The sequence below is a fragment of the Epinephelus fuscoguttatus genome, linkage group LG13 (genome assembly GCF_011397635.1).
Source record: "Epinephelus fuscoguttatus linkage group LG13, E.fuscoguttatus.final_Chr_v1".
Classification (NCBI taxonomy): Eukaryota; Metazoa; Chordata; class Actinopteri; order Perciformes; family Serranidae; genus Epinephelus; species Epinephelus fuscoguttatus.
Genome location: NC_064764.1, coordinates 2438759 through 2464396, shown reverse-complemented (window position 1 = coordinate 2464396; position 25638 = coordinate 2438759). Strand labels below are relative to the sequence as shown.

The 25638-nt window shown below is 42.1% G+C and overlaps 1 protein-coding gene across 2 annotated transcripts in view; it reads right to left on the bottom strand.

Annotated features, from left to right (window-relative positions):
- dbi (diazepam binding inhibitor (GABA receptor modulator, acyl-CoA binding protein)) overlaps positions 1 to 25340 on the bottom strand; it is a 46195-nt gene extending 20855 nt beyond the window's left edge. The window contains exons 1-4 of one of the 2 annotated variants that reach the window (XM_049594915.1): positions 25196 to 25340; positions 12355 to 12472; positions 2208 to 2270; positions 1338 to 1398 (exon numbers count right to left, since the gene is read on the bottom strand). In XM_049594915.1, the coding sequence (XP_049450872.1) occupies positions 1338 to 1398; positions 2208 to 2270; positions 12355 to 12472; positions 25196 to 25210 (257 nt within the window). In that variant the 5' untranslated portion in view covers positions 25211 to 25340. The remainder of the gene's footprint in view (positions 1 to 1337; positions 1399 to 2207; positions 2271 to 12354; positions 12473 to 25195) is intronic. The other variant, XM_049594916.1, reaches the window with a different exon arrangement.
- Between the last annotated feature and the right edge of the window lie 298 nt (positions 25341 to 25638).

Genomic DNA, 25638 nt, shown 5'->3' with positions numbered 1-25638 from the left:
TGATTATGTTAAGACCTGCTGAAAAGATTTGTTTGTCTAAGTTTCGGTGTGGAAATCATAAGTTACCTATCTCTGAGCGCAGGTATGACCGTGAAAATGTCACCCGGAAATGTACTCTTTGTTTGACTGGCAATCGAGGAAACGAATATCATTATGTACTTGTGTGTTCTTTTTTTGACAAAGAGAGAAGAGAGTTGGTCGGACAGTTCTATAGAGCAAATCCAAATATTTATAAGTTTCAAAAGTTAATGTCATCTCGAAAAGTAAAGGTCTTGTCAAATTTGTTGAAACTTTTAAAGAAAATCCTGAATAGTTTCTCTTGATTTGCTTTGACTTGTACGTATGTACACAAATTCTGTTTTATTTATTATTTATTTTGTTGTGCATTGGCTGCCGCCTGCTCTGATTTGTTAATGTTATTTTTGTCTGCCCCCTTATACCCCGGGGAGGGGTCAAAAGGAAATAAATGAAACGAAATGAAATTTGTATCATATCTAATATATCCTTTATGTTGTTTAAAATAGATTATCAGTGTGTTCTCTTGCCAGATTCACTCGCAGCTCATGGAAAAAAATAGACCAGACGCCAAAAGAATCGCTGTAAATCGTGAGCCAGCCAGGGCACTTGGCGCCATGCCGCATCCACTGTGAACAGCCCAATCGGTTAACATGGTCACCGAAAGCAAGCTGGCAGCGCTCCACTGAAAATAGGTACGCTTTGCAGCGCTTCCATGTCCAGTGTAAACCCAGTGTCAGGTAGACATTCCCAACATAGTGAATCAAAGGATACACTGTTAAATTAGGGAATATAAATGACGTGTGATGTCTAGTGTTACAGGAGGGATCTATAGAATAGGTATCTTAAGGCCGGACTGCTGTAACTGTTTGTGTTAAAGGGATACCTCGCCAATTTTCAACCAGCTTTGTATCAAAACACTGTGGGTAGCATGTGTAAATGAACAGTGGTAAACTTCCCCCCATCTTACCAGTGCCTACATATTCCTCCTCCCTACAAAGAGTATAGACGTAGATCAAGAGACCAACCTGCCCCTCTCTCACTCAAACTCACACAAAAATCTGATCTCACACAAAATGGCAAATGGTAAATGAACCTGCATTTGTATAGTGCTTTTCTAGTCATCCGACCGCTCAAAGCGCTACACTATGAGTCACACACACATTCATACACTGGTGGCCAAGGCAACCATAAAAGGTGCCACCTGCTACTCAGTTTTTAACACACTCACACCGATGGAAGCACCATTGGGAGAAATTTGGGGTTCAGTATCTTGCTCAAGGATACTTCGACATGCACACTGGAGGAGCCGGGGATCGTACCGCTGATCTTCCGATTGGTGGACGACCCACTCTACCAGAGCCACAGCCGCTCCTATCTGATCTGATCAAACGGTAAAATGTTATCAGAAACATGTTTTAGCTTACCTTTTCACAGTAATTGTCTTTAACACATCTTTGGCATCTTTCTACTGCACAGACAGATTAGTTTCATGTGAGGACTCACTTTGTGTCAGTGAAATATTTCTGTAAATGTAAATCCAGCTGAAGTTGTCATAAACCAGATATATCTTCAGATCAGACTATGTTCAAACCACTTATTGAGAGAGAGGCTTTCATTCTGTCCATGTTCATTCATTATATAAGCAGCAGTGCTCTGTATCCTTAAGACCAAGACCAGATATGCTTGGCCGTAGCCGACACATGATAATAATTAAGTCCATTAATTTGAATGTTGATTTTTGCAAATGTGCAATGTCAACATTGTGAAAAGTGTGTTATTACAATGAGCCCCAAAAGGGTTATTATCCTTCCAATACAAACAAATGATAGGCACTACATTAGCTGTGTTCAGTCACCACAGTTTTGTCAACTGTGATGTGAGTATTACACTACAAGCACACCTACCACTGTTTACAGGACTTGTTGTGACAACACGTGGCTAGCTGGCTCTGGCTATCAAAATTCAGGGAAATATAAGAATGGGATCAGACTCAGAACCAATGCTGTGGCTCCATCAACAGAGCTTTAGCTCAGATAACCCTGAAATATTTCAATTCCCACTGTTGATCTGGAGATGAAACGGTATAACTAAAATGAGCAAGTACAAGTGCAATAAGCTCATTCTGTACACAGAGGTTAAAGAAGGTTTGCCTGAGACCTGAGTAGTGACAGCGGTGACTGAACGTATACCTTTCTGCTGCTGCCAGGCATCCCACTTAGCTTTCCCAGTGAAATCAAACATCCCTGGGCGATCTACAGAGACAAGAAAGACATAAACAGATGTACATAAAGAGGTTTGACAAAACAAAACAAGTTAACAGAAACCATATTTACTGGAGATGTAAAGCATTTGAGGTCATAAAGCATCTTGTTTAAGTGTGGGCTGCTATTCTTCTCAATTCACTTTAAGAGGGAAAAGCCTCTGGATGGCTGGTCACTAAGAACAAGGCTGATGCCTTAAAAGAAGCAGTTCCCAAAGTGGGTGCCTTGAGGACAAATCTACAGTGCTTTTAGATTCATTTTCTTTTTTGCCAGCACAACTGTAAAAACATTTCACCACAAAAAATGAGACATTAACTAGATCTTTACATTAATGTTTATTTAATTAAGATATCAAAATAAAAGAAATAAGCAACAAATGCCAAAATGATGCTGCTGCAGAGCTGCCGCTTACACGCACGCACGCACGCACGCACACACGCACACACACACACACACACACTTTCTGTGACCTCCTGTACGGACTGAACAGCCGCCTGCTCTCGTCTACTTTCCAGTAAGGTTGGGCGATAATATGATGATAAGGTATCCTGCGGTATCTAAAAATAGCAACGGTATCAGTTTCATTACCATTATTAAAAAAATCTGCAGCGCATATAGGCCTATAGGGGCCTGATATAATATTAAATATAATTTATTTGATGCCTAAATAATGAGTGTTTGTGCAGCACCTATGTATGTGTGGTTGAGTTTTCAATTTAATACTATTACAATTTAAAACTAATAGTAGGCTATAATGTTTCTCTTATAACTGCCCTTAACTGTTGTCAGGGGATGACATTTGATAAAGTTTTTGGATGTGACATCGTCATGTGACAGCTCGGACATGAGAAAGAGAAGAAAAGATGGCAAGCCACACATCAAGCAAGTTGGTCCCAAAAAACAAACAAACATAACTTCTGCAAGCAGCAGCAGCAGGTGGGGGGAGGAGGGAGAAGCGCAACCCGAACCAACCAGCACCACGACCAGAGTTGTCAATCCACTACGTGCCGTGCTCCAACCGTAAAAAATAAACATTTCTGGCTAAAAACCTTGAATAGTTTTGAAGCATAGGATGCTGCTATAGTTACCATTATAATTTGTTTTTCTTTCATTTTCAATGAGGAGTAGCCTGTTCTGACAGACAGGAAAATTTGGACTTTGAGAGGGTGAACTTTTCAAACTAAAGGTAGGCTCTAAAAATAAACCAATGAACAGTATTTCCCGTTGCGTTCTCTGGATAGGATTATATATGCCCATTTTTGGCTATGCCCTGTTACTTATTGTTCTGTTTTTCTTATTTGACAAGCCCTAGTACTGGATGCTGTAGAGCTGTGCTTTTAATTTGATTTATGTTGATAGATTCTAAAAGTAAACCAATGGACAGTACCCGTTGCGGTCTCAGGATACGCTGTATAGCACACGTTATCGTTACTGCCTTTGTTATTTATTGTACATTTTTATTATTTGATAGTATTGGATGCTATAGGGCTGTGTTTTAATTTAACTGATTTGTTTGTTGATTACTGTACTGGAAGTGGACTGTAGCCCACAGACAATTTGTTGTTATTTCATTCTGTTTGGTTGACTGCTGTATTTGCACTTTTTTCTTAAAATATTTATTAATAAAAGTTGTTAATGTTGTACATGTTTTCTTGTTATTTTTCAGTATTCTTAGGCCTATGTACTGTTTTCTGTTCCGTTTCTGAACGGTATAGGCGCAAGCAGACATTTTGGTGACTCCCTCTGAGCCCTTCAAAGTGATTTTTGATTAGTCACAGTAATACTGTATACCCCGGGAAAATGTGGGGAAGGTTTAACGGTAACAAAATTTGGATAATGGACAACTCTACTTTCCAGGCGAGGCGCAGTTCATCTCGAATGAGCCTACTGATGGCAATACATGTCAGTACATGTATGTCAGCAGTGACTGCAGCTCCCAGTAAACGCGTTACATGCTTTATTAAACACACAGGTGGACCAGGCGTTAGTCCGACCTCCCATAGGTCCAACTACCCATAACTCCGACTACCCGCTAATCTGACCATGCAGGTCTATGGCGAGTTTTATCGTTTTAGTCCAATAATGTCGACTTCCCATTTTAATGCCATTATTCCGACCATCGGATTTCATACCCAGTAGTCCGACCGCCCATTAGTCCGACCACAGCACTTCCAACATGATGCAGTCTGTGCATTTCTCCCTAACTGCGCCGGCACGGACTGTGAGGACATATATGTGACGTACATGCCCTTATTTGGATAACACATCCTGGTATTCCCCACAGATAAAGCCTATTGACAGCATAATGCGCTCTGGCTGCAGATGTATATTAAGCATTAATCCGTTCTTGCAGCATGTCTACAGAAAGTATTTTGTTAGAGACAAACCATCCGTCTGTCATCTCACCTGTACTAACGTTTTGCCTAGCCTTGACCAGCGAATTCATCAGCTTGTAACAATTCGGCAACAACAGAAACTGAGCAGGATCCAACATTAACGGTTGCTCGAATGCCCGGGGCAAGTAAAAATAGCCAGCGGGCCAGCAGACCATGCGCAGACATGCCCGGTCGGGCAAGCAGCACCCGGCTACGGCTAACAAGTTAACATACTGACACTCCTCAGACAGACACACGCACACACACATACCGGACAGCCTCTCAGTCCTTAGCCGCTAACGTTAGCTCATGTACAACACAGGTACCACAAAGAAACTTTTACAAAGGGTCATAATGTGCTTCTAGTGACTGTCAAAAAAAAAAGTTGTTTACACTGCAGACATGGAGAGCAGCCGAGTGCCTGCTCTCATGGGACAAAGATCCTCTGAGAAGAAAGATGGTTCACTCTGCTCTGCTGCCAGGAACAAACTGGGAGGCAAAGATCCTCTCTGAGTAAGAGGGTTCACTTTGCTGCAGGGTTCACCAAAACGTTTTTTTTTTTTTGTTTTTTTCTTTTAATAAATTGAACACACATTAAAGAACATACAAGTTCCTATAGAGAATTAATACATATAACACAATACAATAAACAAAATTAAATGAAGGAAGAGGATTTTTTTAAAGGCAAATTAAATATTGGGGATTTATGTAAAAATATACATAGAGACATATAAATAATTATATAATTAAAGATATGTAGGCTATGTTAGGTGAATACTCCTGTCAATGACCCTGACCACTGGCATTGGCAAAAGAACTGGAGTTGGTCCCCGGACGCCGCACTGCGGCTGCCCACTGCTCCTAGTGTATACAGTAGGATGGGTCAAATGCAGAGGTCAAATTTCGTTTCAGTGTATGTAATGTGCTGAGAAAGGACAATAAATAATGTTCTTCTTCTAATAATTTCTTAATAACTAGGAGATAACAAAAGAATACAGAGATTTCAAGGACTTAAAAAATAAGGGACATGAATCAAAACAACAAGAAATGAGATATATCCCCAGTCATGCACACCCAGTTTTCATAAACACAGTACTGTTTTTCAACACATATATTGTTTTGTCTTCATTCAAAGTAATTAGCACATATTGTTATTGCGCCTTTGGTTTTGGCCTTGGTGCCCCACATTTTGGCCGTGATAAAAATGACTGAATTCCAGCCCTGTAATCGTGTATTTCCTCTCCTGTTTCTGTCCTCGGAGTGGCCAGTTGCAGTGTGCTGCTTTTTTATGTGCTGCTGCCTCCATTGGCTGAGCATCTCTGCTGACGTAAGATATAAGTCATGAGCGAAAATATGCACCACACAGCCAGAAAAGAACCTCTTAGGCAGGGCAAGTAAGAATCTAGATGGGGCAAGTAGATTTGAAAAGTACTTGCCCGGCAGGGCAAGTAGGAAATAACCTTAACGTCGGACCCTACTAAGGCTTATGTCACAACGCTACTTTTACAGGTCACAGGGGGCACAGGTTCACAGTGCCAAGCTGACACCCCTGATATAACATGAAACCCACAAAAAAAACATAACTCTTTTTGCTTTCAAAATGCAGTAATAAATTGTATAAAAACGAAAAGGACTCGTATGGTTATTTTAACTCAACAACTTTAGTGTAATTAAATTAAATCAAACTCAAATTAACACGCGTCCAGCTCCGACGATTCACTCAATTAACACAGCGCGTCATGCCGATACAGAAAACAAATAACCCCACAAACAATTCTCCTTAATAAAATACAAACACAATGTCCTTCCCCAATCCCCAAAGTCTCTCTCAGTTCCTCAGAAGACCAAAAGAAACAAATGTCCACTCCAAGGTAAAAAAAAAATAAAAAATCCACAAAGAGGGGGTCCTCACGGACACGGTGCTGGAAGAGCAGAGGGAGACCCTGAGTGCCCAGAGGGACACGGCAGCTGTGGTCAGTGCAGTTGCACAGCAGTTAGTCACCATGAAAGCACATCACACACCATCACCACTGTCCTAGACAATAAACAGACGCAACTGTGACACTGATCTAATGCAAACAATTAAAGAGAAGTTTACTGTCTTTTTTATACAAGTAAAATGCAAGAGGTGTGATTTTGTTTAGTTTTATTTTGACTTGAGTTGAGGGACAGAAATGAAATGAGTAAGCTATGTAGTGTACTTGATCACATCTCGAAAATGCCTCCGATACTACCTAAAATGCGGCATCAGGCATCAGCAAGTACAGCCTATGACCAATCCGATACCACGTAATGCCTCACATCATTACGGATACCCACGCTATCGTTTGAACATCACCATCATGATGTGCGCATGTGCGATAGTCACATAGCAGGACATGCAATGTTTTCTCTTTTTTTATAACATGTAAACTTTTGTTTTGCTTCAGAAAAGCAGCTCTGAAGCTCTGCTCGTTGCTCCGTTCCGCTCGCCTCTCTCTCTGTCGCTCACCTCTCACAGCAGCCCCTCCCCCTCGCATGCACACGCTGCAGTCACACACTGAAAATGATCGACATGGAAGAGTGAGAAACGGTAAAGGAGGATTTATGCCTGGTACACACTAAACAACTTTTCTGCTAGTTCTGAAAGTCAATATGTCACATTACACGATTGTGGAGTCCTAAAATTGTGCTGTGACTTGGCCGACAGACATGACACACTACACGATGGTACACACCAATTATCTCCGGTCATCTTCACGACATTTGTGATGTCATCGGGTTATTCTTGTCCTATTTTTATTACTTTTACTATTATTTGAGTCACTGTGTCTGTTCATGTGCCAGCCGAAATGTTGTTGTAGTCACCGAAAAAGCTCCAGGAGACGGCAGGTGCTCCATTTGAAAAACCGTATGTAAACATAAAAGTCACTGATTTCTCCGCAACAAGTTCCTACCAATGTTTCACAATAGAAGCCTATTTAGAAAATGGAGGGATTCTCTCAGCCCAGGTTATAAGGGGCTTTTAATTTGAAACAAGTTCAGGAAGTGTTGATTTTGAAATGACGACGCCATGCATTAACATTATCAAGGCAATGGGAGCGGATAAAAAGTAAAAATATAGAGACAGAGGGAATGATAAATAACGGCCCTTTTATAATGTAGTCTGTTTCAAATTAAGCTGGTAGCCTCTGCAGTTGTGGTGATTAAAAGCCCCGCCACTATTTTTTAATTTTCTTACTTTAAGTCATCTGGTGAAAATTCTTGTTATCGCAATATATACTGAAAAAAATATATAGTAATGTCAGTTTTTTCCAATATCGTGCAGCCCTACATTCTACTGTAGCCTTTAAAATGTCTTTTTTTTTTTTTTACCAAATTGTGTGGCTGCACTTCAACCTGTGTCTTGATCTGTGTCAACACTGGACAATGATAATAAAAAAGTAAGTTTTATGGCATTCATTCTACTATTATGTATTTATTTCTTAATATTTTACATAGGGTTTTAGGAGCTGAGACATACAACAATTCATATCCCATCCATTTTTATTATACGCGCTGGTATCGGATCGGTACTCGGTATCGGCAGATACCTAAGGTTCAGGGATCGGAATTGGTATCGGGAAGGAAAAAGTGGTATTGGTGCATCTCTAGTGTTCATAGCATATAAAACAAAAACAGCTCCTTAAAATATGTTAATATGTTACACTTTTTTCAATGTATAAAAACTATAATCAAAATTTGGGCTTTTGGGGTTTTCTTTGTTCAAAGCAGGAATTACGGGCTGGCTGAAAATAGCTTCTGAAGGAATACTGTAACAGGGCTTCATGCATTAAACATGTTCATTAAGCCTATTTTTCCACTACAGAACAGGGTCTGATATCCTTGGCTCTAAATGTATGAATCCCCTCAATGATTTTTCCCTAACTGTCTCAGTCAGTTGGAAATGGCTATATCTGTGGGATATTATTAGCTTGTAGGGCGTGTATTGCTAATTCCGAACCCTCTAGGGGGGTCGGGGGGCTTGCTCCCCCATGAGGGAATTTTGTATTTATTTGATTTAAAGGCATCAATCTGGTGAATTCTGAGAGTTATGATGGCAGAATATGCCTAGATTTCAACATCTTTGTGCTTTTTATGTGTAAAAAATATTCTATTTGTACTGATAAAAACACTAGTGGTATGTTATGGTGAAGGGTTACGGCTAAGGATTAGTGGTTACACATTTCATTAATCAAAAGAAAAATGACTAACGTACTGATCTGCCTCTGGAGGGCTATTTTATTATTCTAAATCATGTGCAGACAAAATATTCTTTTAAAACTCTCACTCTCACACTCACAAACACAGTTACAGGGGTTAAAGCAAGAAAAAAAATCTGTGCCTGAAATGTGGAGCACGGAAGATTTGTGTGCCTGAAATCTGAAATCTTTTCAAGAGCGGGGGAGCTTGGTGTTGCGGTCACAAAATAAAGAAATAGAAATGTATGTGTTGCAAAGGAACATGTTTAGTATTAAAACGAACAAAAAGATTATAGCTTTAGTAGTTACTTTTCAGATTAAACTTTTATAGCTTAATGAGTTTATAAATAAAGATTAAACTTTCAGTGGTTACCAGACTTTTTGCTATTTATTTTTAGAAGCTAAATCATTTAGGCTGTTTGCAAAATTGTACCGCGCTTGATGTGAATTAAACAGGCAGTTACGTCGAAATTTCACCTCTGGGCAAGCATGTCATCATTGAAATGGATCATATAATGTTGTGGTGACTTCAAAACTTCAGCATAAAGGATTTTTATTGCAACTTTCGTTTCTGTCTGGTTCCTGTTACCTTACCTTCAAAATTACTGCTGGCTTACCGGAGTGTCTGTGCTCTGTGTCTCAATGTGACATGATGTGAAAGCATGCACAGGCGTCAATGTTGATTGGCTATCACTTGTGCCGTGTAACTAATCAGAGGGGACTGTAGGCGGGACACTGTTACAAAGTCCAGTGCAGTGGGGACTGCAGGCAGGGAGGGAGACGGCTGTATCAGAGCCAAAGGAGCGAGTTTTAAAATACGTTTATTTGGTTATCGATGAAAAAACGTCCGATGCCGATTATGGTAAACAGTAGGTTGTGTTTACTCGCACACTGTGCGCCTAAATCATTTTCCCGGTTTGCACATCTTTTTTAGGGGCAAATGCGAGTGAAATGCTTGCACTGCAGAGCACTTCTGCCCATGCCGGACAGAAACTTCACCACGACAGAAATCCGGCGCTGTGCCGGAGAACTTTAACCCCTGCAGTTACAGATACGCAAAACAATACAAAATACGCAATACGAAAAGAAAACAAAAAGGTAAGACTCAAATTAATTACACACAAACAGACACAAATTACCGCTTTCCTCTCTCCCTCCCTCCCTCCCTCCCTCCCTCTCGATTTGCAAGTACGGCACCCTGAATCAGAGCATTTCATTTTATGCAGTTTTGAAAAGAAGATTTCAAAAGCCCTCTGGTAATTGAATGCCTCTGGGACAGGCCCATTTATGGCAACTCACTGGAGCCGTTGTGTGCGCGATCTGGCCGAGGCGCGGGTACCAGAGGTAATCGCGGCCATTCACATCAATGTAAGCTGCTCCACCAGCCGCGGCCTAGAAGCGGCTCAGGGCTCCGCTCCACTAAAAACATGTGCCTGGTCTATTTTTGAGGGACGCCGTGCAATGGCGCGTCAATTTGCAGAGACCGAATGAGTCAAACAGGAAGTCAGGCACAGAAAAGACGAGAGTATCCCGTCAATTTTCAAAATAAAACACCCATGAAAACTCCGGATTGCATTTCACATCGCTACATCAACATGATGTGACATGTAACTAGAGATGTCACGATTACTTGATTTCACTATTAAGCGCGATTTTAAATGCCATGGTTAATTATTCGTAAAGATTCCTCAACACCGTCACTCTCCAAAGATTATGCCGGGACGTGGAACCATATACAGTAGGTCAGCGCAACTAGCACGGAACAAAAACAAAGTTACACAAGCGGCGTCTCCAAGTGATGAAGTACGGATGAAGAAGACTCCCTCCCCCAACGTGACAAGCTAAGGCACGTCTCAAAAACTTTTTTGATGGATAGTTTTGCAGTTTGTGTGCACACAGCGTGAGGCTGTAATGGTTTTGGGTCTGTGTAGCTCTTTGGAGTGAGACGACAGGCAGAAACTCACATCGACACAAGTGCGGGATTTCACAAATGCTAGTCGTTTATTTTTACATCAACTTAAAAACACTCCAAGCTTACCAAGCCAAGTTGTACAGCTACTACATTTTCATACATGAACAATATAGTCGCCGCACGTACTTATAACCATCACTGTTGTGTTGAGAGATAAAAGAAAAAGCAGGAGCACATAAATATACGTCCGACCAGCGCTGGGTGCGCTCAACAGACTCAACAGGCACTGCTTGATGATGTTGCTGCTAAAGGCACATATCATATATTCGACTGTTAGAAGTTCAAATCCTTGTTTTAGTCGTCAGATTGTTTCAGTGTCAGTGTGTAATGTGGAAGATATACGTAATGTCTTCTCAAGGTCCTCAGTCAGTGAACATTTAGCATTAGTATTACCTCTTTTTGCTTCCTCCCATCTGTGTTGAGTAAATGTTGGACTTGTCCTTCCAGCATGATGTCTGTTTCATTTATTATTAACACTGCAGGAGATATGCTCTCAATTTATTTGTTTTACTGTAATCTAAAGAGAACAAAAAGACACACACATCCTAGAAAAAACTTAGACTGCTGGACCACAAAGAGGCATGTAGTAAAATGTGATGTGATTTTACACATTTATAGGGTGAAATTAATTAATTAATGCATAATAATCGTGATAATTGTAAAACCGTGATTATTTCTCTGACAATAATCGTACCAAGAAAATCTATAATCGTGACATCCCTGCATGGAACTACCATGAGCCAAATGGGAAAGATAAAGTTTTCAGAGCTTACTTCAATGGTACTGTGTGTTGCCGTGCAGGCTCAGAGTTGTCTTAAATACAGCCACTCAATTCTCTACTGAACTTTTCTGGGTGTTTCCAAGAATGCTTCACGAAGTGGATGTCAGTATTCCTCAGTATTCTGCTTAAAAATGCGTTCTGCTCTATCAATTCAAGCTCATGCTAGCGCTAGGAAAGTGACATCTGTGGTGAGGCTGGGGAGGGTGAGGGGGAGGGCGAGGGTCAGTAGGTGCTCCAGCCAGTGCACTACAAAGTGACGTTCATTTACCGAAGGCATTTTATATCTGGCCGAGTTTTGGAGACTATGGCGGGGCAAATTAGACTATGGTGGGCCGCCATAGTCTCGTCAATGTATGGGAAACACTGTTCTATTTCTGGTCTGGTAATGGTGTTATCAACCATCCTGGTGAGCTAGCTTAGTGAATCTGCCTTCCAAGTGTTTCTCACTAGAGTAGTATGTTCTGGTTTGGGGGGTGGGAGGGGCAGAGAGCATGTTGCCTGTTCCATCCTGTGGGCTGCTGAGAGCATTATATTAAATACAGTTTAAGCTGTAGACATTTATTTTCCAAATGGAATAGGACAGTTCAACATATCGTTCAGTTTGTAATGCGTACTGAACTAAAAGCCTCATACCAAACGATTTAATACAAATGCATGTGCTGTTACACCCCAAGTGTTGAGAGTGCTGCAGTGTTTTTGTGGCAGTAGGCAGCAAGTGCCATCTCACCTGTGTTGACATCACCCACACTGGCCTGCTTAAAAAGGGAGTAGACCTTCAGCATCTCTTCATCCATCGGCTTTGCCTTCAGCTGCTTCACCTCAGCTGCTGCTTTTTCAAAGTTAACCTACAGAGACGACAACAACTTAATAACAATACTGATTGGATATTTGTTGACAGTGATTCTTATGGAGTAGTGGGTCAGAGGTCAGAAGCACCTAAGACTGTAGAATGACATGAATCCTTGTAGTTTTTCAATCTGGAGCTGAGAAGCAGAGTTAATTGCTTGTTGTTGTTTTGTTCAATTAGCCTGGTGGACCAAGACACATACTAGAAGAAGTAAAATTAACTCTTGAATGAACTGCACTTGTAGAAAAATATTATTCACTTACTTTGGCCATTATTTTTTTTGCTTTCATCACAGAACTATATTTCTTCCAGTGTATTTTCTGCATTGCAACCACATGTCAACTGTAATACTGAGCCAGGCCTGAAAAGTAGCTTGACCAGAACTGGGCTAGTCTGGTTACACAGGGCAGACTTACCTAAACCCTCTGTGCCCTGGATACATGCACACACATTAATTATTAACACAAATTAATTATATCAAATACACTTGACATTTTGGCTGTATAAATTGACTATATCACGAACACTGAGGATAAATGGTCACATCATCTTTTTAAGCCACCAGGAGGAGACTCACTTGGCGTTTCGGCTCTCTCGCTCTCTCACAGACACACACACACACACAAACAAACAAAGACTCACAAACATGATACGACACACACTCCTCCACCCATCCAGATAGCCTTGTCCTGGGCAACAGTGTGAGCAGGACAAAGCATGTGTGATTAAATCATCATCTGCAATGGTGCTGTGGTAACAGTTTAACTTAACGAGATTAACAATAGCATGAGAAGACGAGGCTTGTTCTTGTACGGGTCCAGACTATTTAGTCACATTGTGTGACTTGCAAGTACTATTAATATATGAACTGGAGAGCTGTTAGTGTGTCTCCAGCTCACAGTGAGTAAACCCTCATATCCAAAAGCACCATGGCAACAATTTAACTTCCTGCTAGCTGCAAACATCTAACTGCTAACCAAAGCTTCAATACAAGTCCAAAACATCAACACTTCCAACCCGAGATGAGCCAGATGCTTTAAAATAACAGCACCAGATTTGGATTATTTCATTATAACAATACTTCATTGTAACTGTAGTTCATTAAAAATTTTGTGTTTTAGTTGTCTACAGCAGTATAGGAGAGATTTCAAAATACTGAGATGTGTACCATGTATCACAATATAGCATAAAAATATTGTGCTAAAGTTTTAAAGCCCAAGTTAAAGCAACACAATGGAGGATTGCGCTTTTTACCTCACAGGGTCCCCCTACAGATGAAAAACGGTAATGTCTGTTACAACTGTCACAAAAATCTTTCTGCCATTTGTTGAAAATGTTTAAAAGTTATGATCAGAGGGGTATTCCAGAAAACGGGTTATGTGAAAACCTAAAGTAAGTTAACTCTGAAATGAGGGAAATTCTGAGTTATCCGTTCCAGAAAGAGAGGTAACCGAAACTCTGAGTAAGTCACCATGGTAACAGACTCTGTGAACATAACCTGCTCGCTGACAGGTTTTCTTCAATAAACCCTGAGTTTTTCTCTGTCTCCTTCCTCTTACACGCTGTTTCATTTCCTCATTCATTCAGCCCGTGTCAAAGCTTGTATCGAAGCACATTAATTAGCGGAGATTTGCCGTCTGTCAGAGTCTAAATCCTGCTGGATATTAGTTTGTTACTCAGGACTGTCTTAAGTTACTTAATTTATGCACATCAATCATTTCTTTGGACATCAGTTTTTGTCTTTACACAATATTACACAGCGAGAATTCACCCTCAGCTCAGAATCAAACCTCTGTCCTTTTTATATTTATTATTTTTTATAACACTGTGCACAAGGATCAGACTGTCAGTCTGTTAGAGCAGCTCCCAAATGTTTATTGCACATAATGTGTAGGTCTAATTATTTAAATTTTAAAAATCGGTATGAAGCTTTAGACACGTAGTATCAATGACTAATGATCTCTATCACTCATGTCATTTGTTGCACTGATGGAACATAATTCCTATAGCCTAATACTGGGGATTAAATGTTAATATTTCTGAGTGAGCAATGGTGCTTCATTTCAGTGTCTTTAAATTTACAACATTTGTAGCTGAAATAAAGTTACTGAATGCTGTTGAGTCAAGATACAAATAGATGTCCAACATTTTAAAATCTATGTATTTTAACCTCAACGTCTTTTCAAGTGCAAATCACCAAACATATTATTACTGAGTGAGACTGTGAGTTTACAGTCATGTCTTTATGTCTCTGATCTATAGCCTAGCAGCCTATATGTTTTAAATCTTCCTATTTTTCAGTTGCTGCCTCCTGTGTTTTTCCTCATCAGATTAAATCTGAACAAATATATTATTATATAGTATTAATATAATGTAATGTATCTACAGCCTGATACACAGTCACATTCCACCACTTTATCTTCATTAAGGAAATATGATAAATGATGAATAAACGGACAACACTGAATAAAACTTTTTTATTAACTTTATGGTTAACTTATTGACACTTTCCTCGCTCTGACTCAGGCTCTTCTTTTAAAGATAAACGTGCAGCGTGTGCTACACATGCATTAATATCTCTACATCCACTGGATTAAAATGGAGGCGCTGTCTTTTATTTACCTGTTGCCACGGTGAATCGTGGAGTCGGAGCTCCATTGATGATGGCTTTTTATTGTCGGTTTAATTCAGAGTGAACATACTCAGAGTTGACTTAACTAACTCAGATCAGCTGTTCTGGAACCAGTAACTCAGAGTTTCCCATCTCAGAGTAAATCAACTCAGAGTTCTGGGTTAGACTCAGAGTTTGTTGAACCTCCTACCTGGAATACCCCTCAGGCCTACTCTCCAGCTAAGGGCAGCCAGCACCTATTGTTTACAAGATTCAGGAATGCTAACCGAGCAAGAACGCCACCAGGTAAACACCAACCTACAAAGGCACGGGCCGTCTCATGGGACTTGTGCATCTCATCTCATGTCATTCTCCTTCTGGCTGGAGATGTAAAAATAAACCCTGGTCCGACACCTATGGACATATCTAATCCAGAGACACAACACCCAGCCCAACCGACTCGGCTAGCCCAACCATGGCTTATGTTAGCACAACCACAGCAACAAGCCATGTTAGTCTGGCTCCCTGTGCCGGTAACTGGGTCGCCACAGCGGCTTCTACATCAGCTGACGTTACCACAACAACTCACCTGGACTCCACTGTCATTCCCTGGGCACCTGTCACCACTGTCACTATGGCCAGCCTGGTCCTCACCGCTGCGGGGAGCTCCCCTACTGCTGCTGTCCAGGTCGCCAGCTTGGTTACCATTACTCAGGCCTGAGCGGCGGCTAACACAGTCTCCATCCTCCACTGAGCCACTAACCAGCGGTAGCCTAGCAGCGACAGCAGCAACTTCTCCAGTGGTTGGGCGCCCACAGCCTACAGCTGAGCGGCTGGATGTCTCCTCCACCGAGCCACTAACCGAAAAGAATGCCATGAGGAGCATTTCTAACTTCGTTCACCTCGGTTCGGCTACGCTACTCTAAAGAGAGGAGGGAGATATGACATATGCCGTAAAGCAGCCAAATTTTGTAGTCCTTTTTGTGTCCGGGTTCCTACCCGAACCCCGAAACTGCATAGTGCCAGTGCAAGCGAAACAGACGCTCTCAAGCAATGACGGAGGTGTCATCCAACCTATTGTGAGTTGATGTACCATCACAAGGATCTTGAATATATATTTTAAGGGCTCAGTAAACTCCGTTGTGTCGCTTTAAATCGAAAACTTGTACGAAAAAAAATAAAATAAAATCACAGCAGGATAAACAACAAGCTGCTGCTAGCTGCTCTCTGTCCACTGGTGGGAGTATGCTCATCTGTGTGTGTGTGCGCGCACCTGCCTTTATACGTGTGTGTGTAAACATGCGAGTAAATAAGATAACTGGCATAAGGCTATTTAGTTTGTTTAATAAAAGACAAGGTATAGACCCATTCTATAGGAAAGGTAACCTTAAATGACCTCCAGGGCTCCTGACTAACCTTTTTTTTTTAGTAGGAGCTAGGGCTGCTCAATTATGGAAAAAATCATAATCACGTTTATTTTGGTCAAAACTGAAATCACGATTATGCAGCACACGTGATGACTTATATTGTTTACACGACAGCATGTCATTTCTATTTCTATATGGTCGCATGTTTACAGTTCTCTTCTGCTCACTGTATCGGTGCGCGCGTGCGCACACACACACACACACACACACACACACACACACACACACACACACACACACACACACAGCTGCTGTGGAAGATTTTTCGCGGGTCTGGGGTCTCTTGACGAGTAAACAAAGACCAGGATTTAAAACAAAATGAAGCGTGCTAAACAAAGCTCTGTGTGCGACCATTTCATCCAGAAAGATGGCGAAGTTAAAGGAGCTATATGTAAGAAATCTAAAGCAAACAGTTGTAAAATCCTCCTAATATGTCACAGAGAATAAGGAATAATGTTAATATAACATACTGATCTCACCGACAACAATAGTACAGCCAGAATATTTGCATTTAAAAAAATTTTTTACGGTCTGCAAATCATGTTTATGTTTTGAATTTGTGTTTTGGCCTGTTGCGCCACCCACCGCCGTCTACCAGTCACGCAGTCAGTAGAGTCTCAGCATCAGTTACAGTTACGACTGAGCTACAATGGCTGACGGTGCGACTAAACCCAAACGACCTCGTTATGATTCCCAAAAACGTCAAGACAAAACTTGAAGCAAAGCAAGGGTCTATATAGGAGATGCTTTTGAACGGTGGAGACGGTTGAAAGTGGAGAAGTATTTGAAATCAGATGTCGAAGTGGCTACTCTTCTCCTCGACAGGTAAGCTTTAGCCAAAGTTGGCTAACTAGCATCATAGCTAGACAGGGACATTTAAAATACTTTCAACTGTTATTCATTTTCAATCATACATTGTAGCCCATGTGCAGGTGGGTCATTGACCCGACTGATTTTTTTGAGAAACAAACATTAGCAGCATGGCAAGCAGCATTAGCAGTGTCCAGGTACATAGCATTAGCAGCCAGCTCCTCCTCCGCTGTATCCCGGCAGCAGCATTAGCAGCAGGGAAGCCGGACTTGCTCAAATGGTCCGCTGGAAAACCAAATATCAAGGACGCGGTGACGCGGCCCTGCCACGGCAGCCGCCTGTGGGCAAACAAATCACCCCCAATTTTCACCAGATGCATGTTGGTTGCGTCTGCGCTCCGGCACGGCAGCAGAGCCGATAGGATTCAATTCTAGTCAATGTGTGTGTTTCCACCGGCTGCGGCTGTGCTGCGTTCCGGCTCCATCTCAGCTGCAGCACTCCGGAGCCCTCCGCAACAGATACGCAGGACTTCTATTTTTTCCGGCGCCGGAGCACAATGCAGCAATTCAGCACAGAGCAGCAACCTCGAATCTGTAGGGGAGGGGGGGCGGACACGACTCGCGGCAGTATTTTGAATTTGAGTGCAGTAACCGTTTTGGCCACATTCTTACATACAGCGCCTTTAATTGTAAACTGTGTGATACCACTCTACAATTCAGTAGCAGTACCAACACTATGATGTATCACATTAAAAATAAGCACCCAGGTGCCGTGTGTGAAGACGCCTCACAGCCGAAGATCACGTCGCTGTTCCCCGGAGAAAGAAAGTGTGATGCCCGCCAGTCTGAGGCCATCACCCAGTTGGTGTACAGGATGATAGAGATTGATATGCTGCCAATCAGTGTGGTGGAGGGCGAGGGGTTTAAAGAACTACTTCAGTACCTGGAGCCAGAATACATTATGCCATCCAGGGCTACTGTGACAAAACGCACAGAAAAGCACTTCGAAGAAAAGAAGGAAAAGCTAAAAGTCAAACTAGCTAAGGCAGAAAAACTAGCGCTGACTATCGACTGCTGGACAGCTCTCACAGCCGAAAGCTACATAACTGCTACCTGTCACTTCATCGGTGCTGACTGGGAGACGCAATCCAGAGTGCTCCTCACTCAGAGCCTCCCCGTCTGGCACACATCAGACAATATGGCTGAGAAGCTGACAACTGCAGTGGAGACATGGGACATCAACGGCCGTGTGCTGCGTTCATGGCAATGCCAGAAACACTGTGGCAGCTAAGTCCCCAGCGCGCGTCCCCTGGCACTCTGTGCCATGCTTCATGCACACGCTGCAACTCGCTATCAATTATCAATGACGGCTTCAGCGCGCACATCAATCGTGTAATCGTTGCTGCAGCGAGGCTGGTAAAGCACTTTACCCACAGCCACATCGCCACCATGGTACTTAAAACAAGCCCAGATGCAACTGCCACAGCACACTCTGCTCCAGTCAACAAAAACATGGTGGAACTTTACGGCTTGTTCTAGAGGCTGGTGGAGCAGAGGTGGGCTGTAACAACTGTTTTGTCTGACCGGGGGATCACTAAATTACCAGACGCCAGGACCCTAGAGCTACAAGATGAGTACTGGCAAATCATCGCCGAGATCTTGCCAGTCCTGAAAACTCTGACATGTGCCCCACAATCATGTTGGCAGAGCAACACGTTAGCATCTCCAACATCTACCCCATCACCTTCAGCCTCCTGGATAAACACCTCCTCCTCTCAGAGGATGACAGCAGGAGGGTGGCGGAGTTCAAGGGAAAACTCAGGGAGTCCCTCAAAAGACGGATGCAGGCAGTCTTTAAATTTTGAGAGCTATCCTATTATATTAAAATTAGCCTTCATTAGATAAATATTACATTAGCCTATTATTATCATCAACATGTTATTGTATTATAACTTGGATTCAAACTGTAAAAACATAAACATAGGAATTATAAGTGAGCTAAGATTTTCTTTAGGAGGCTGAAGATACACAGCTTAAAATGTTTTAAGCAATTAAATAAAAACAAACAAATAACAATATAATGCACAAGACCTCGACATGTAGAGCTAAAACTTTTTATGACATTTTTATTTTAAAACTTTTAAATCAGGCCTATTTATAGGCTTTTTTCTTTTTTTTTCATTTTAAAACCTTTGAAATATTTCGTTTTATTTTCAAAACATTAATATGTAGCTACATTTTTATTTTAAAACAAAAAAATTTAAATTGTAGAACTTTTAAAAAAAAAAATATTTAAATTTATTTTAAAGCTTTAAAAAAGCAGGCTATAATTTTAAAACATTTTAAATATTAATATTTTTAACTTTTTGAATTCAAACACCACTAAAACCACCAAGCAATAATAATATAGCCTAATGATAAAATAATAATAGCCTAATCTTATTAGCCAATGTATTTTACAGGTGGACGCTGAAAACTTGATGTCCCTGCCACTTCTGATTGCAACGATGTTGGACCTTCGTCACAAACATCTGCATTTTCTTCCTCCTGCTGAGAGAGTGACCGCAAAAACCTAGCTGCTGGAACTGGCGGGGTCTACATCCATCGGTGGCTTCGAGACCACTGCTGCTGCTTCTGACTCCAAGAAAGAGCAACCTGCTGCCGCCAGCAGCGCCATGATGCAGCTTCTGGGAGGGGACTACCAGAATCCGACACTTGAGGCGGGAGAGGCAGAGAGTGAGGTCGAGCGGTACTTAGGCGAAATCTCCCCATCCCTGGAAAATAATCCCCTTCACTGGTGGAAAGAGCACAAGAGAAGATTCCCGAGGCTCACCACCCTAAGGAGGAGATTTCTGGCCATCCCCAGGACATCAGTGCCCTCAAAGCGGGTGTTCTCCGCTGCTGGCCTCGCAGTCAAAAGACTACGAACCAGGCTCACCCCAGAGCATGTGGATATGGTGATCTTCCTCAACAAAAATTGTTTATTTGATCGAAATGTTGTTTTATTGTTAAAGACATTTAAGCCTGTTAAATGTTCATATTAATATTCAAAACAGTTTTGTCAAATACTGCAAAGTGCCATGAATTCCCAAATTGAAATGCGAATTTTTTATTTATTTATTTTTTTTTAAAGATTTTTTTTGCCTTTAATGGACAGGACAGTCAAGAGTGAAGAGGGGAGACAGAGAGAGAGAGGGGATGACATGCAGCAAAGGTCCACAGGCTGGACTCAAACCCGCTGCGGCAACGGCCTTGTACATGGGGCGCCTGCTCTACCACTAAGCCACCGACGCCCCTGAAATACTAAATTTAAGTGTTTTGTTATTAAGTAGCCTAATGTTATATTGCTGAATTGAACTGCCGAATTGAAATGTTAAAGTGTTTTGTTATGAAGTAATGTTTCACAAATGAATTAAATAAGTAATGTTTCATATAGGCTAATGCCGAATCGTAATGTTAGTGTTTTGTTATGTTTTGTTATTAATTAAATAAATGCACAAATTGTTACAAACATGCTCTTCATTGTTGAATAGCAGTTGAACAAGTAAATCTTCATATAAGACATTAAGTTTGTATCGCGCTTGTTCTCCCTCCTCTCTCCCTCTTTTTCCTTTCATATCGTGGCGCAACTGTTGCACCACTGTATTTTTTAGCCTGGTATTTAGCTGCACTGTGTAGAAAAAAAAATGAAGTTCAGTTTGAGGATTTTTTTTAACCTGTTTTGTCGCGCTTTGAGCACTGATCAGCTGAGCCAGGCCAGAGCGTTGTGCTGCAGCAGCTGTGCGCGCAGCGTTACTGTGCATTCACACCAAAAGCGTCATGAGCGTCATAAGCGGCCGGCAGCCATTCATTTTCAATGTACGCTTGCTACAAAGGGCGTCAGGGGCGTCGGCTGCAGCGAGCGGCACGATGCCAGCGACCAGAGCGTCAAGTAGAAGTTGAGAGAAGCTGAACTTTATGCAAATGAGCAGCGCCGCTGCCGAAGCAGCAGCCAATTGCAGACCGGGATTCGGGTACGGAGGTCTGGGCTCTCCCGGAGCTGTACGAGCCGGTGAAATTCACCGTGGAGTTGCCGGGTTTGCAGGACTCTGTGGACCCAGACGGCCCGACGGCTCCGGTCCCTGTGTTTCCTCAGCAAATACGCCGATGCAGTACAAAGCAGGCTTCCGAAAGTGCGATTAAAGAGCTCCCACTTATTTACCACCAATTACATTTCTCAGTGGTCCTACGTGCCAACAGGAGAGTAAAATCATAATTATAAAGGACTCTATATTGACTGTGTTTATTAGCGTTATTTTAATTATGTAATGAAAGTCATGGATAATACAAAGTGAAGACATATATGATATATTTGTTCATCCTTGTAAAGTGAACAGCCGTGTCAGCCTTGATGGACACATCTGCAGCAGCCGGCCCCGCCCCTTTGGCCACTGCAAGCGCCTGCTGGAGCTGCTGCCAAGCAGCGCGATGCCAGCGACCCGAGCGAGCGCTGGCGCTCAGGTCGCTTTTGGTGTGAATGTACCATTACATCCACAACGGATACACAATGGATGTGCACGCACAGCTGCTGCTGCTGCTGCAGCAGGGTCTGTGTGTCTGTAAAGTGCAACACACACCGCCGCCGTACGCCGCACGTCAAAACGCCCGCCTCCATTATATTCTATGAACCAACCCACACTGGCGCCAGCCGATGCGCCGCGCCGCTCTCAGCCCACTGCTCTATTTCCAGCGCGGCCGGCGCTCACGGCGTCGCTGTGAGAAAAGCCTTTTATGTACGTCTCGTCTCGTAGGATCAACTCCGGTTGTTTAGAATTTTTAATAAGACGACTTTGATACGAAACTCAGCCGTGAAATTCAAGTTGTTGTTGCCTCAAAGTTTTTCCTCTTCTTCTCCTGTTACTAGCAGTTGACAACCGTTGGCAACTAGTGTAGGTACAGCCACCTAGCGGGCTGGGGTGGGAAATACATGTTGACGGTGCCGCTGCGCGCCGGTGTGTGTTGGGGGGCGGCCCTTGACGGCCACAGCGCCGCGCCGGCAGCGGTGTGTGTTGCACTTAAGAGAGAGAGAGAGCAAGAAAAAGATAAAGGGTTAACATTGACTAGGGCTGTACCCAAATATTCAGATATTCGAATATTCGTTTCTATGGGTAGGTATTAGTTATGAAAATTTGGTATTCGATATTCGTTTTTTTATTTACTTTTTTTTTTTTTTTTTTTTACATATTTTTTTGGTGCTAAATGTAGTCTTTTTGTTGTTGGTAAATGTAGGTTATCAATAAAAATCAATACTTTTAAATTGCATTGTTAAAAATGTGAAAATATAGTATAGCCTACCAACTGAGCTTGTGTGCACGGCACGCTTGAGCACATCCGTCTGAGGCTGTGGATCAATGCCAAGCTTTACCACTTTATCACTATTCCCTCTAACTTGTAGCTGTTTTTTCGTTTTCTTTTGAATTTAATATGAATTATGGAACCGTTTTGTCAACGTTTGTTTCCGTTTTGTACAATAAATTATTGTTTAAAGTTTCAACAAGTTTCTTTTGGAGTGCGTGACACAAGTGTGTTTTGAAAACGACCGCAGACTGTCACCTGCTCAATGCATCAGTACCTTCGGATGCCATGACAGTAATAGCCTAATGATTATAAGAATAATGTCAAAATATCATTTACAGACCGATTTAACAGACGATCACTGCTGCCCGACCCGCAGGTCTATTTGCGAGTCCCGCGGGTTACGGGTCGACCCACGCATCACTACTCAGCTCAGTCTATAAGGCTGTACACAACAGTAAGGCTATAGACATTATATTCTATTCAGGCCGGCAGAACCAGCAGTGCATCGGCTCTACAGTGCACGGCACTGCTGATTAACCATTTTATTGCAGCACAGAGTGTCTGCCAGCAACCAATTACTTGCAGAGGCTTCCTACAACTTGTTTCAACAGTTCCGATTTAATCAGAAGACAAATTAAACAGGATGACTAGCCAATGTGAAAATCAAAAGAAAGCATAGAATAATGTACTGAAGGAGACTGTTGTGCCATCACATTTTTTTGTGGTTTGAGAGCAAAGATCCGGTCGCCGCTGTGCAAAACTCCGCAATACAATTAGATCTGAAAGAACCCCGGAGTCTATTTATAACAGAATAATAACGAATATATAAATATTCGTTATAAATTCTGCTGAAGGTCCAAATGTTAAAAAATGGTATTCGGGACAGCCCATTTTGCATTTTTTTAACCGGTTAGTTGTAGGTTAATGGGTGTTGGTTACCAAAAGTAAAATTAGCCGAAACTGACATCCCTACTACAGGCAGATTCACTCACTACAGAGGTGAGGAAATAAAACCTGAACAGCCAATCATAGTGATCTCTCTCACCGACAACCTCCGCCGCCGATTCAACATGCTCACTCGGCCGAAAAGCCGCCAAAAGGGGTCCGACTAGTGCCCATGGTGAGGGACACACCGCATAAGCTAGGGCGACAGACGCTCACCGACGGCCCAGCATTGGCCGATGGCCGACCGTCGGCCTGGTGTGTCAGCACCTTTAACTGCATTATGTGTCATGTTTCAGACTGGTACTTTAGAGAGAAAAGAAAATCATAGATGTTTATCTTACCCCAAACTCTTGTTTTTCAAACTTCAACTATGACTAATGCATTCACTTGAACCTCAAAGGAAACTGTACACATTAGCATAATTACGTTTATCATAGATTACTGAAGATAACTGCAGTGTAACTAAAAAGACCCCCCCCCCTAACTCAACAAAACCCCACTAGCTGTGCCACTCTGTGCCAATTGGGCCAGAGGGGACAACGAGTTAAGATACTATAAAGTCCCAGTTAAATGATGTTCTACAAGTTTGAATTTACACTAAAGATCATCCCGTTGATCTGCTTATTGCTACAAACACTACAGAGGATGTTGAATGAATAAATATAGACTATGAAACACTACATGAAACAGACCTATCTGCACTGGAAAGTTTGTAGTACTGTATAAATATGTACTGCAAATGTAAATAAATAAATAGATAAAAGTATTTGCCAAAATGTCTATGAGGACACCTTGTACATCTAAAACAGAAAACAACATGCAACAGGGTCAGAGTCCCTCCCCACCCTCGAACTGCACCGCTTGTTGGATGGCTGTAGGTCAAAAGACAGGGAGTAAAGGACTGAATGCCTACAGAATTGCAACACTCCCAGACTCTCGTAGTTAATGGTCACCTGACAGATGTGACTGTGAGGCAGGGCACGTGAGTTGATGAACTTTCCCTTAGTCTCCAATACTCAACCCTTCAACATGTGAACGGGCAGAGCTATGAATGAGCAGCCATGCTGATTCTGTATCATTGGTCTAAGATTCCAATTTCACTAGCCTACTAGCTAAATATTTCACAAGTGAGACACTTGTGAAATATTACCGCCCGTTCACAGTCCATCTACTGACAGACGATACAAACCAGAGACATACAACGTTAACACTCGGCAATAACCGTTGTATTAAACGCTCGCGTACAGCTGTCTTCGCGGAGGGAAGGATAACGGTGAACTGCAAGTCCCAGCAATCTCCACCATCATCTCTGTTGTAACGATCTAGCTACCTGATGACCAGAGAAACTTAACACGTCAACAGCTCACAATACCCCAGAGTGCAACTGTTGCATCAGTGTGTAAGAGACAACACTATGTTGTTTGTTAAGCACGTACTCACAAGACAAAGCAACCTGCCCCGTGGCTCCCTGCTCTCTGGTTAGCTAAACCCATAGCACAGACTAACGGCTTTCTCTCGCTTCTTTAACGATACGCGCTGAATATACACGAGCTCTGAAATGCTAACATGTTGCTAACTAAGTCCACACGCACCTGGAGATCAGCCATTTTCAGTTAGGGATCACACCGCAGACAGACGATTCGAGTCGACGGATGGTGAGCGGCTCAAGTCCTCTCAACTTCCCAGCATGCAACAACTGCCGTACCCGGTCAACCCCCGTTCGATTTGAACACGCCCTCCCTGTCATGCTTCTTCTTCTTCTTCTTCTTCTTCTTCTTCTGTGGGGTTTATTGGCGGTTGGCAAACCAACTCATGGTGCATTACTGCCACCAACTGGACTGGAGTGTGAACAAGAGATAAGGCAGGACACAAAACAAAACAAAACAAAAAAAAACAAAACAAAACAAAAAAAAACCTAGATTCTGTTATCTAACTCAGTTTCTTTAATGAACTTAACAATGTCATATTGTATCTTGCCTACTGATTTCCCCAAAAGCCCTGTTAGTGTAAAGTCGTGGTGATTTGCCTTCCTTAA